A 13,561-nucleotide genomic window follows, 5' to 3' on the forward strand; every position below is an offset into this window, starting at 1 on the left:
CAAATGCCTTGTTTTTTTTTACCCGTTTAATTTTTCAGATGCTTAACATTCGTTTCTTTTTGATTTTTTTTAATGTGGGACGCTTTTTTAGAAATAAATCAGTAACTGGGTGTTGAAATGGTGAGAACAGTTGTTTCAGTGGAAGTTCATAATGATAAGTTTATCCACAGCTTGGACCACCCAACCAGAGAGAAATGAAAAGTCCACCTGCTTCCCACTGAGCAATTTGACTTGATTCTTCATTTTAAGACGTCCAACAGTTGTAAAAACTAAACTAAAACACAGAGTCTGAAAGGGAAAGTTAAAGAAGTTTGTCATATATGCACATTGTCTCTATTCTAAACCTAAACACTTCATACAATTGTTCCAGGTGGGATTCACCAAAGCAGATGAAAACTTAACAAATATCACACCGGTGTCAATAGCTGCATTTTCAAATATTTATCCAGCTGCCAATGAAATGTCATCAGAGCAGCATCAAACTGCCACAGAGAACTTAGAAAATTTTCTTTCTAATACAAAATGGTCCATGACCAATATGCACGGTGCACAACGGGATGTGGGGATGTTAGAAGTTAAAGAGTGAAGTGATGTGACACTGTTCGATTCAAATTACAGAGTTCAATGGCCATCGACCTGCACACACGTCCCTGAGGCAGTCCCATGATTGCACTGTCTAAGATGCTGTGTTATGAGTATGTCAATAAAATTCATAAAGTCGTTAAATTGACAAGCCATGAAGAGGAACTGGGGAACAGAGCATTTTAGTCAATTTCAGTATCACACATTTGAATTAAACCTGAAGTGAAAAGTGCTTTTTGCTTTACATGACAGACTGTACACGACTTTTAAAGCATGAGAAAATCCCTGGAACAGTTTACAGAGGCCAGTATCTTGAAGGAATACTAAAGATATATGTTTGTTCCTGTCAATGAATCTCATCTCTTATATGCACAACATTGATGGAGAGATACAGTCCAGATACAGCAAGACCAGTGTGTCATACGTTTCCATGCTTTATCCTTGTGCTGTAAACAAACTCCATTTCTGAATGTTAAACTCACTACGTCACTGAACCGCACCAACTGCTCTGTGTGCTTGTTTTCCAGATGAGGAGTCTCCAGGCCTGTACGGCTTTCTGCACGTGATCATCCACTCTGCCAAAGGATTCAAGGAGTCAGCCAGTAAGTTGGCTGGGGACCCGCATTGTTTTCTGCTTTACCCCACTTGTCTGCACACTCTGGTTCAGCAGCCCCTCCACACATGACTGCTGTGCATGGCTGTGTCTGCCAGGAAAGATCCAGTCAATCACTGCCGGGTCCATCGTGCTGCAAGCCAGTACACAGATGGTCCTAAGGAGTGAGAGAAATTACAGAATGGAATTTATTTGGGGATTACTTTAACAAGGACTTCCCACATTAAGAAACATCGCTGTAAATGTGCCTGAGTCGGGCAAGAGGCTATGTTTCATCCGAACTCCTTGGACAGATGTTCCAAAGCCATCCTGCCACCATCTTGACTTCAAGCAGTCCTCGTAACTCTTTCAAAAGTCCTCGACAGACTTCGAGCATGAAAAACGGGGGAATATAAATAGAAAAGAGAGAGAATGTTATCGGCAGCAGCTCTCAAAATTAAACTGCTGCCTATAAAGTCTCTAATATTATTGATTAATTGATTTATTCGTTACACACATCTGCAATTTGTCTTGCATCACAGCAGCAACCCCACTTGCTACATAAAATACTATTTTAAAAAGTCATAAACAAAGGATGCATTCATGTAAATCACATACATCCACAAAAGATCCTTTGTAGAACAATGTGTTCTGTGATTCGACAATGTGCTTTAACAGCTCTGTGTGTGTGTGTGTGTGTGTGTGTGTGTGTGTGTGTGTGTGTGTGTGTGTGTGTGTGTGTGTGTGTGTGTGTGTGTGTGTGTGTGTGTGTGTGTGTGTGTGTGTGTGTGTGTGTGTGTGTGTGTGTGTGTGTGTGTGTGTGTGTGTGTTATCTACCGAGTGGAATGTTGGCAGGACTAACATCGCACTCAGTCGACAACATACACTCACACACACATTATTTCAGACGTGTCAGTGGTGGACAGCTGGCGCACCGGTACACTTTGTGCCACGATGTTCCACAAGCACCAGTTCAAATATCAAATATCTGGAAAAGCGACAGCGAGGGAGAAATATGATTTCCTCAGTTACCATGACAGCCCTCGGTATATGAAAGCAGGCACGCTGAAATTTCTTGGGTAATGGATTGGAAAGCTCTCTCCTCTGAAAGCCTGTTTGATCCCCGATGGAGCGCAGAGAGCTGAGGGGTTTAAACATGAAGAGATGTGCGTGTGTGTGTGTGTGTGTGGGGGGAGTTGGGTAGTTTCCTCAGCACAGTTTGATGTCTTTGTGCCCAGTGGAGCGTACAGAGCCAAGGTGGGGCATTCAAGCCATGGAGGCAGTGTGGAGTAAATGGCATGCTGCTGTTGTTAGTGATCCTTGATGATGACGGGAATTAAAGACATGATGTCGCTCTTAATGGAGGTCAGAAAAATGATCAAACTTGAACTGTCATGGTTGTCTAGCATGGGGGAGAAAAAGATTCCTCTCTTTTGTACTGAAGGTTAAAGGTCAGGTTGATCATCCTGGAAAAGGAAGCGAGGACAAGGCTACACTACAAAAAATACATCCCACCCTCTCCCACTGACCCTCCCGTCAAAATTACGCTCTCAAAACACAAGAACACTCACTGCCTGACAACTGCTAGGAGCCGACTTTTCCATGACTCGCCCACTAACTTCTGGCTATGGTCTGTGCTTTAGAGGTGTAGGTGTCTCCTGCTGATGACTCCGGTCCAGAGAACTTAGATCACAGACAGTTCACAGGCAAGCAGGTCGGTCAGGTGGTTAGTGACAGACAAGTGAATGAAATGATTGTCCATGTTTATTAAAGTTCTGCACAGGCACCAGCTTTTTTTCTCTTTTTTTCTGGACGAATAATTTATGATAGCTATCGGAACGTGAATAGGATTTCAACAATAATATAAAATAACATATTATTATGTCTGTAGACCCTATGGAACCTGGCAGACCTTGCACTTTTTTTCCACATGCTACATGTGTTTAGAAAACAGCCCGGTGATCTTGGAGATGATGAACTGAATACTCTGTGTTCTGTCTTTATAATTCCCTCCTCCACCACCACAATTTCTCACAGATGTAGCTTAATGATTAGATTGGCCCTTAAAGTAGTTTTCATGTAGTGATGCTGTGTAATTCAGCCCGTGTGTTTTTGAGGTTTGATGTGATTTTAGTTACATCGTTGAGGTCTCCTTCACTGTCTCTGTACATTCTGTACATTTTTAATTATGAGCCCATCAAAATCAAGTCTGTATCGACTGGAAAATATTCTTCATCCAGTGTTTCAGATTGTTAAACAGATGTGGGATCATCTACAATGGTGTCTTTGTTCACTGCTTTCATTGAAAAATCACATAAGCTTGTACTAGAAGATCTTATTGGAGTTATTGTGTTATTTCCCTCAGTGGGAAAAGACTTAGTATTCAGTCCGGGGCAAAGTTGTCAAACTGGGTCATAGCAGAAGGAGCATGGAGTTGAGCTTCTCCCAAGAAAAAAGAAGGAAATCAGTGGAAAACATGACCTAGTAGAGAAACATGTTGCTTTGTTCTTGTTTTATTTTGACGTATGAGTGATTGTCAGCCAGTGATCCTGTGTGTTGGACTCAACTGCTGCTGCTACTCCATGCAGTCAAAGTGTAGGGCCGTGCTACTTAGGAACAGCAAGCACAGATCCAAACTGAACTGCCACACTTTTAACACTTTTTTAATCTGAAGAGGTTGAATTTATATTTGATCTATATTAAACTAATATCTGCAAAACAGTTCAGATGCTACAGGACAACAAAAAAGTATATAATAGCGATTATGATGCTTTATTCAGAATAAAAAAAATTTCCCCTCACTACTGGTCCCTTTCAAATTAAAGGTGAAACACTGCTGGAAGTGCACATTCCCCTTGATTTCTGCGTTTAATCAATCCAGCCACGGCTGCATGCATTGTCATGCGTTGTTTGCCATATTTGTTTTTAGTCTTCTCTCTCTGGTTTTCATGAAAACAATTCAGTTACATCCTGATTTAATTCTCATAGAAGAATGTTCTTATTTTCTCCTGAGTCCTTTAAGCCTCAGGTTGGTGGTTGTTGGGACGACTGATTCATTTTAACTGATTATCACTTCCCTCATACTTCTGTGAACCTGCAGTTTGACCCAGCATTCACCGCAGCCCCGAGCAAAGATTAGCTTCTCCGTATAAGATCACAGACACATTACAGGGGCTGCAGTCCTCAGCTAATTTAGGTGGAAAAGGATGGTATCCATTAACCCGTAAATCTCTGGGTCACAGGCCCCAAGCTGACCAAGTAATCCCCCCTCATACTCTGAGCCTGATAGTAAGTGGGGAGAATAACAGAAAAAAAATTGAGTTTGGCCTCTTTCGCTCTGTCCTACTTACCAAAACCCTCCTGGATCCACTGCGAGGACACAAAAAGACCTCTCCCATGTCTGGCCTTTTTTGAGTTTTCAGTCTGGACACATAAACCCCTTTCAGATGGAGAGGAAATCAACTTCCAAAGAGAAATGTCAGAGCTGACCAGGACTTATGAATGCCTCTATTCATAGCTAGATGAGAAAGAGAGGTCCAGTGTCTAAAACTAAAGATCTATCTAACTTTAACATAACCAAACTTCTGTTTGTAGTCATGAAAAGTGACTGAAACGCAAGTTTGTCCCTCACAACATACCGACTGCTTTAGTCTTGATACACCATCTCCTCACTAAAGCAAACTCTTGACAAGTAGTCTGTGTGTTTTTGAGGTGTCGGATGTCGAGCCAGAGGTGGCTGTAACAAGCTGTTATGCTTCTGTACGAAGCGGCAGAGTACGATAACTGCTACGTTTAATAAATATCCCCCAGATGCTCACAGTGAATTCCCCTCAGCTGAACTTCCTTCATACCACCGCTGCTAATCTCTTCCTCATTGGGGGTAATTATGCCCCGAACTTCTCAGGATGCAGAGAAAACAAACAAAGAGGGAATGAAACCAGATGGAATGAGGTTCCACTATACATTGTAACCCTGTTAGTCATAAATGTACAGCTGCATATGTCCATGTTGTCAGCTGAAGGTCACTGCTCACACTGGGTGGATGGTATATCCTTCCACAACGGTAACCAGGCTCAGGTCAGGCTCTTATTTTTGATATTCCAGCCTAAACAGGACATCTGTCACTCTTTACATAAGGGTGCTTTATATATTTGTATATGAGATTCAGCCGACTCCCCTGATTCTCTTGCCCAATCTCGGTGACTCTTCTGGTGAAAGGTCAAGCCGAACGCCCATCCATCACTCTGTCAGGCGGAGGTGCACTCGAGGGACCGGGGCCAGGCTGCAGGACGAACTACAGACACATAACAGACAGCCGGTAGCTCGCTCTGTAGGAACAGCTACAACATTTAGAGAAACACATTAACAGACTTAATTGCTCCGTGTAACAGCCGAGCACGAGCGGATCCCAGGGGAGTGTCGACGGTGGTATGAGGATGTAAAGAGTGGAGGGGGGGGGCAGCGGTGCAGAATGTGTACACAGACAAACTACAACATATTGACATTTTGAGGGGCTGTTTGTTTTTTGATGGAACATGAGTCTTTTTCATCCTGTAACTGGACATTTGTTACAAATCTGAATTAGATATTTAATCACTTTCAGTCGTCGTGAAAACTTTGTTTAAAACCTCTTTGAAAAAACGCGTTTAAGTACGAATTTTACTTTAATTTGTGGGATTTAGGTTTTACTTACATGATGTTGACTGCTGCTAAAGTTTGATGGAGATATACATTTGTATGAGTAGAAGGGCAGTGACAGTGGAAGCATTTGGATATATATAAATGCCAGATTTTTTTCCTAAAGACACCTTATCTTGCAAAGTATATTCCTGCATCCGCCCAAGTTATAATAAAATCATTTCAGTCGGTCAGTAGTTTTTGCCTAATCCAGATAAACAGATGAACAGCAATGAAAGCATGTGACTTCAGTGAAATACAGTATTACATTTAACACTGAAGCTTTCATTAAACTTTTGCAAACGTTGCAACAATAATGTACCTTTGTTCATGTTCTGCACAGTGACTTTACATTAACACAGAGCTGAAGTTGATTGGTTGACTAATCTATAAGGTGATTAACGGAAAAATAATTGGAAATGATTGGGAATTATTTTTCCATCATTCCCATCAAATGTTTTGATGATTGTAAAGTAAACAAAAAGTAATTTTTTTAAAGAAGATAACAGCAAAAAGAAGCACAAAGATTTCCTGGTTGTCTTCTGTGAAACTGAATATCTGTTTGCTAATGTTGTCTCTAATTATTCTGACCTTTTAATGCAAGGATTGTATTTCCATTTTGTGATGTTATTGTCCCCTAAACATCTGTTTTATCAAACATAATTGCTGCATTTTTACCCGATGACAAAAAAAAAGATGCGTCATGTAACAATCAAGAAATCCTTTTATTTATTCAGCCTAGAGGTTTGAAACTGCATTTTGTTACTGTTTTTTTATTTCAGTTTCTAATGGACGTGTCCACTTTCTTTGTTTCCGTTAGATCTGTACTGCACCCTTGAAGTGGACGCGTACGGATACTTTGTCAGCAAGGCCAAGACCCGAGTCTTCAGAGACACCACAGATCCTCATTGGAATGAAGTCAGTCACTCAAATATCTCCTTCTACTGCACATTGCTCACAATGAAAGTTAAATATCTAATTCTCCCCTCCTGTGACATCCGACAGGAGTTTGAAATTGAGGTGGAGGGCTCCCAATACCTGCGGATCCTGTGTTACGAGAAGTGTTACGACAAAAGCATGCTCAACGCGGACGACAACGAGATTGTGGACAAGATGATGGGAAAAGGAAAGGTCCAGGTAAGAAGAGGACAGATGAGTGATGATGCTTCACAAAGAGAGAGACGTCTGTGTCGTCTCGAGGGAGATTTCCCGACATGTGACTCATGAATGAGTTGTCTAGCCTCTGTGCACAATGTGTTGGTTTTGTTATTGTGGCCTCTAATGACGCTGGTGGTTTAATAGTCTGAAAGAGAGTTTATTTAAGGGGGGGGTTCCCCTGTGTTGTTGTGAGAAATGTCATAAAAGTCCCTTTCAGTGACTTGTTAACTACAAGCTGCCTTCACAGTGGAATCTGTGGTCTCTTGAAACTGAAGCAGAATGCTACATCCTTGTTTAGGTTATAGAGAGCAGCCTGAAGAGGAGTCACGTTCCCATTTTTCCAGAACTTCTTAGGAAAAATGTTTTAGTCAAGTGAAGCTTGCCTCCTGTCATTTTCCTGCACTTCAGTCAAATTGCTGCTGCACTAAACACTTCCTCTTCTGCAGCTCGGTGATCAATAGAGCTTCACTTTATGCATTAGATTCAACTCTGAGGGTTTTAGTTCAACTAACGTCCTCATGTTTAACTCAGGAGATGCACGTGTCAGATCCAGAGAGGAGTTTGTCGCAGGTTATTTTTAAACAGCTCCTGACACTTTTTAGCTCTCTGAATTTTACAGATGAAATTAACCAGTTACAATATTTCACAGTGTGTTTGTAGCTGCTGCTCATAGCTGGCAGTTTGAATACAAATTTCATGGCTAACCTAAAAAGTTGAGCAAACATGAATCACACATTTGCAGCGTTGCATTTTAAAGGATAAATTTGCATCTCAAAAATATCTGATGAATTCTCAATGGCTTTGTTGTTAAACTGAAAGGAAACAAACTTCCTGTTTGTCACCAGCCCTTTTCATGCGCTTCTCATTCAGTTTGGTGATTTATGTCCTTGAATGTTACTGTGGATTCTGTCTGGGGAGCAAATGGGAATGTATCTTTAGCCGTTTCCAGACACAGACTCCGGAGAATCTCCACACAATTGTGTCCGGACATTTTCTGGATCCTGAGATATTTGTATTCTGTTTTGTTTTTCACTTTTCTGGTCAGTCGCATGTAAGAAAGGTCATCAACACGTCCACTCACTCGACTATTCACATGTGCTCACTCGGACATGATCTGGAGTTTTTATTAGGGGTCTGGCAGAAAAACCTCCAGGGATTGTCCAGAGCAACTGACTCAGAACTTTGTGTTCTCTCCTCTGGAGAATGTCAGGAGATTATAGACTTCAGTGCATGTCTGAAAGCAGCTTTCAAGTGACATTGGTTTGTGTCTTGTCACAAGCGTTTTCCACATGTACATGTACATGTAGAACATGTAGTTCTCAGTTGTCGCAGAAAAAAGCTTTTATGAGCACACTATTTAAATCGTCTTTTTTTAGTTACAAAAGGTTCAGTTGTTTGTCAATGTTTCAGCATTCAATCTTTTTCCGACAGTGAAAACCACCCTCTGGTATGGCTGCCAGTCAAAGAGACAAATGCTGCTGCTGCCGCTGCTGGGAACATCCACTTTCAGCCAACAACAGCCAAAAGACCAAATATATACAGTACATATTGGGCTGACACTCTGCAAGAGGGGAAAATAAAGAGGGGGGGGGGGGGGGGGGGACAGGAGCAGAGACAGAGAATGGCATGTTCTGTCCCAGACTCTGAGAGAGAGAGAGAGAGAGGGTGGGAATGCTATGCGAGTGTGTACTACATTGGGTTATTGGGAATAAGGATGTGTAGTTGATAGAGAAAGAAGTGGATGATTTTGAGAGAGTCCTCTCTGCCACCTTCACCACAGAAGGTAAAGACTCCTGTGCTTGCATAGTTGGTTTATTGTCACTAATACGTGGTGAAATCCTGAGCAGGACTTTTGTTTCGTCATATTAAGCAGTAATCTCTAACACATGGCTGTCACTGCCCAACTGACTCATTCACTGAAACACTTTGACAGTGAATTAGCTGCAGGGACACGAGTCTGCTCCACAGTCCAGAGTGCGTATCTAAAGAGACTTCCACTTGGAGCCAAGCTGTTTGCTTTGCTGGTGAAGCTGCGTTTAGAAGGAGCCCTCAGTGTTTTGTTTTCCTCTCTGGAGACCCTCTGATTTATTTAACAAGCTTGTGGAATACTGACTGACCGTAAATGGGCATATTGGGCCTGGATTTTTCCTTTCTTTTTAACCCTCTGCTGTTACTGATGGGAAACATGATCGCCTCTGCCATCGGAAGATGATATGATTTTATTTTGGCAGTGACTGAGTTTTATATATACATATAGGGTTATTATGCAGTCTCTTCTGTAAATGGTATGCTAGTATAGTCAGCAGGTATAGTGATAGTGAAGTCCACCAGTGGGCATATGCACACACACACACACACACACACACACACACACACACACACACACACACACACACACACACACACACACACACACACACACACACACACACACACACACACAAGATGACAGTAAGGCTCATTTTATTTTGATCGAGTGGTTGGTCCACAAGGGAAATACCTACCATTTATTTCCAGCAGTTCCTCCTGCTGAAGTCCCCCACAGCAGATAACCTCTGATCTCTGAGGTCACGTGGCTAATCCTCCATTAAACGGCAACAATGTCGGGGTTATACTCCCCCCTGTCCTTCAAACTGGCAGTACAAATGAACTCTTTAACGTTTCCAAGCAGACATTAACAGTAAGTTATCAGTATTGGCTCTGAAGAAGGAAAAGAGCTGCCTTGTAATTGCTTGACTTGTTGTCAGAGATATTTTTGTTCTTCAACCACCTGATTGTCCTCTGGCTAAACAAACCTTTATTCAGCGACTCCGATTATTTTTGCTTTCAGACCTCAGACCCTCAAGTGGATGTGTTTTAAATTAAACCCTCCTCAGGACCAGACCCTAATACAATAGAGCTATTTTCTCAGAGACTGTGCTCCATCTTGGTATAAAGAGACACAGAGTCCTGAGCTGGTTACTGCTGGAAAGTGCAAACAGTCTCCTGGTTTGCCTCATGCGTTGTGCAAGTTCTCCCAAGTGACTCTGATGTGCCAGCTTTAGCTGCAGATACTTGTCTTCAGAGGAGCGATTATGTAACTGTGGGTTAATCGCTGCAGTGCTTTGTGTCGCATAAACTCTCATCATATCACCCAGTATCAGTGATGCTTTCATCTGGTAACGCAGCCTTCATACATCCCAGCACATAGCTTCCCCACCTCTTAGCACTTGTATTACTTCTCTTATCAGGGAAGAAGTTTGTTGTCTCTCACACGCCCACCAGCACCTTCTGCAGCTCAGTCTGTCGGCTGTGTGACGGCCGTTTTAAACCAAGAAATGGGATGTCTTTGCTCTAGACTGACATTTTTGTCCATTTTCAAAGTGTGAGGGGAAAGAGAGAGGTGGATGCCAGAGAGCTGGAAGTTAATATGTGTATTTCGGCCAGCTTAACAATACAGTCGGCAGCTGGAGCAGCAGCAGCAGCTGTGGTCCAGGGCTCATGGAGGTAATTAAGTTACTTTAAAACACTTCATGTCTGATTGCTGCAGTTGGCCTCAAAAATCTCTATCTGCTCATACAGGCATGATGCACTTACAGCATTTCAGGTTCAGTGTAACTTAAACTTACTGGGAATATCATAATCTCCATTCCTTTTATATGGGCACGGTCACACATACACGAAAGTCAAGCGGGTCAAAGTTTACCAAAGTTTAACTTTAGTCGAAGCAACGCTGTGATTCTTCTCCTCACTCGCATAGATTGGAAGTGAATGTACGTGTGACCGTGCCCTAACTCCAGACAGTCTTAATATTAAAGTAACACAGTGATAGCTGTCTGTTCACCCATAGGTGCATGGCAAACGGGAACAGCTAATAGCTAAGTTAGCATATTTTATGGTTCCAATTTGTCAAAATAATAAATAAAAGGGCTTGATTTTTATCCCACGGTTAACTAACTTTACTTCACGGCAGCAGCATGAGTCTGTCACTGATGAGGTGCTGGCCAATCCCCACATGGTGCTGTACTGATAGTCGTGCTGATACTGTGTATCTATAGTGGAGCTGCTCTATGTACTGTAGCTCACTGTGGCAGCCATGTTCTGGTCTTCCCTTCAGTCATGAAACATGTGCAGTAATGTCCCCCAGCAAAGAAACAACACCTCAACTTTTCCCTTCCTCTTCCCATCATCCCTCACCCTCTCTGACCTCCCTCTGCATGATGCTGGGGGGGGGTTGTTTTTATTGGTTTGCAATCTCCGCTGAGCGTAAGTCAGCCCCCGATGTCAACAGTGTTACAAGGCCTCAATAAGCAGTAACATGATCGTTTTGAACCGTTTCCTGGAGATAATGGGAGCCAGGAGAAGTTGGGCATTAGGAATGAAAATGGAACCTGGGTGATGAGACATGTTTGTTCCTGGCAGCTCTTAGCTCCAAAGCTGAGGAGGAGCTGAACAGGGGTGCACGCATTAGCCATGTTACTGTAAAAGTCCGGGTGCAGAGGGGTTGTAAACTTTGAGGCGAGCACATATGTGCACTCTCATCCCCACTTAAGAGCCAAAAGCTTTTTCCTACATGAAGCATTAGATGCAAAGTTTGACGTTTTATTAGCGAAAGCGGCATAGTTTGGCCTTACAGCAAACTGGCCATCTGGATAATCGTCCATGAAGTTTTTGCAGCCCAGTGGCTTTCAGCCAGCACAGGATGTGAAGTGCAGGCTCTGATCTAATCTTTCAGTGTTTGCCATGCCAACTTCAGGCTGTCATGAGATTGAAATACAGCCGGGTAAGTGTATCAAGAAATATGTTCGCTATGTGGAAGCACTGAGGGAAATTTTAGCAGGAAAACACTGAAAGTATTTGTCAGCAGACGGGTAAATAAATCTGCAAAGATAATCCCCACAAATTTAAAAAGTGATCATAGGTTTCTGGAATTCTTAATTTCCAAACTTCATCAAAAGAAAAGTTTTTTGTCGCAGTCTAGCATATCATTTACACTGATGGGAACAAAATTGGATTTTTCTCTATTTTGCTCTGCATGGGGAAAGCCTGCGCTCCCAATGTTGTGTTCGGGGATGTAATATCTGTTAGAAATGTCTTGCCTCTGGGGCTTGCACCGTGGTGGTATGTCATGTATTAATTGTTATACGAGCAAGGAGCGGAGTCGTTTTAATGAGGGTGTGTGTGTTTGTGTGTGTTCACGCTCCAGTGTGTAGGTATTAATATAAACTAGTGTCTAATAGATGGTGTCATTTATTTTGTTCCTGTCCCCTGTCATTTAGGGCTGTGATCTGTCATGTCTGCATCATATACACCCCCTACGGCGCCATACACACACACAGACACACACACACACCCAGCTGTCAACAACCCTAACAGATGGGATTCTGCTGCATGTGGTCAGACCCCCTGGAGACTCACACACACACAAATGGGTGATGGGCTGATGCATTGTAAATGATATCAATAACTGCAGCCTGCTACATTACCTAGTGTTTATTAGGCCTGTTCTTCCTTTGTCTTCTGTGTGTGTGCGTGTGTGTGTGTGTGTGTGTGTGTGTGTGCGTGTGTGTGTGTCTGTGTGTGTGTGTCTGTGTGTCTGTGTGTCTGTGTGTCTGTGTGTCTGTGTGTGTGTGTGTACACATTCATTCAGAAACATACATTGCCCAAGTACTCGTTGCCATTTTATTCCCTTTGTTCCCTCCACAGTCTTTTTTCTCTCAGTGATGGTTTTTAATGAGTCTCATCCCTCATAGTCTGTGTTTAATCATACGGCGCTTTTTTTACGGACGAGTCCCCATTAAGCTGAACTTCCTCATCAGACGATCCTTGATCAGTGGAGCTGATAAAAGCGTTCCGATGGCTTTTTACACTTTCCCTGTCATCTCGCCTCAAAGGAAAGTTCCTCACTTTGACAGCTTTCATTTAAAACATCCTAGCCCTGCCACTTGGGATACACATGCCCTAAATAGCTACATGCAAATCTGAAAGCGGTCTTCTTAGATCATGCAAACATGCAGATACCCACTTCTCGTCTGTTTGTGAGGAGAATGGGAAAAACCCTCTGACACATTTGATCAATATTTGTTATGCAGCTTAATGTTTTTATTGTTATTTTCTGGCGTTTATGTCATCTTGGTTCAAGCATTGGAAGTTATAATGTGATTAGAAAAACATCTTCTTACAGAATATGCTTTGGACTGCAGATTCAGACATGCACTGAACGCAAGATGATTATGAGGGGGGTTGTATATGAGTACACAAATGTCTGAGTCAGTTGTGGCGGACGTTCTCCAGAGTTCTCAGCCCCGAGTAAAAAAACTCAGAGTTTGGCCATGTGAGAACATAGCAGAACATTATTAGGAGGATTCACCATGAGCGAGTGGGTGAGGACATTTCTAACACGCGATGGACCCCAAAACTGCAGTGATAGCTCCAGTCATTCCAGTCTAATCCAGTCTTAGAAAATATTTTGTCAGTTAAACTGGAAAGTGCATATTTATAAGAATCTTTAAAATCAAAATCCAAAGTCATACTCACTCATATAACATCAAGGGAAAGGATATTCTATTCACT

General features: G+C 42.4%; 1 protein-coding gene across 3 annotated transcripts in view; it reads left to right on the forward strand.

The window, feature by feature from the left end:
• Window positions 1-13,561, forward strand: part of abr (ABR activator of RhoGEF and GTPase) — a 125,111-nt gene that overhangs the window by 78,976 nt on the left and 32,574 nt on the right. For all 3 annotated transcript variants that reach the window (XM_061086017.1, XM_061086018.1, XM_061086020.1), the window contains 3 exons: window positions 1,110-1,184; window positions 6,672-6,769; window positions 6,857-6,988. In XM_061086017.1, the coding sequence (XP_060942000.1) occupies window positions 1,110-1,184; window positions 6,672-6,769; window positions 6,857-6,988 (305 nt within the window). The remainder of the gene's footprint in view (window positions 1-1,109; window positions 1,185-6,671; window positions 6,770-6,856; window positions 6,989-13,561) is intronic.

The sequence above is a fragment of the Limanda limanda genome, chromosome 14 (genome assembly GCF_963576545.1).
Source record: "Limanda limanda chromosome 14, fLimLim1.1, whole genome shotgun sequence".
NCBI lineage: Eukaryota > Metazoa > Chordata > Actinopteri > Pleuronectiformes > Pleuronectidae > Limanda > Limanda limanda.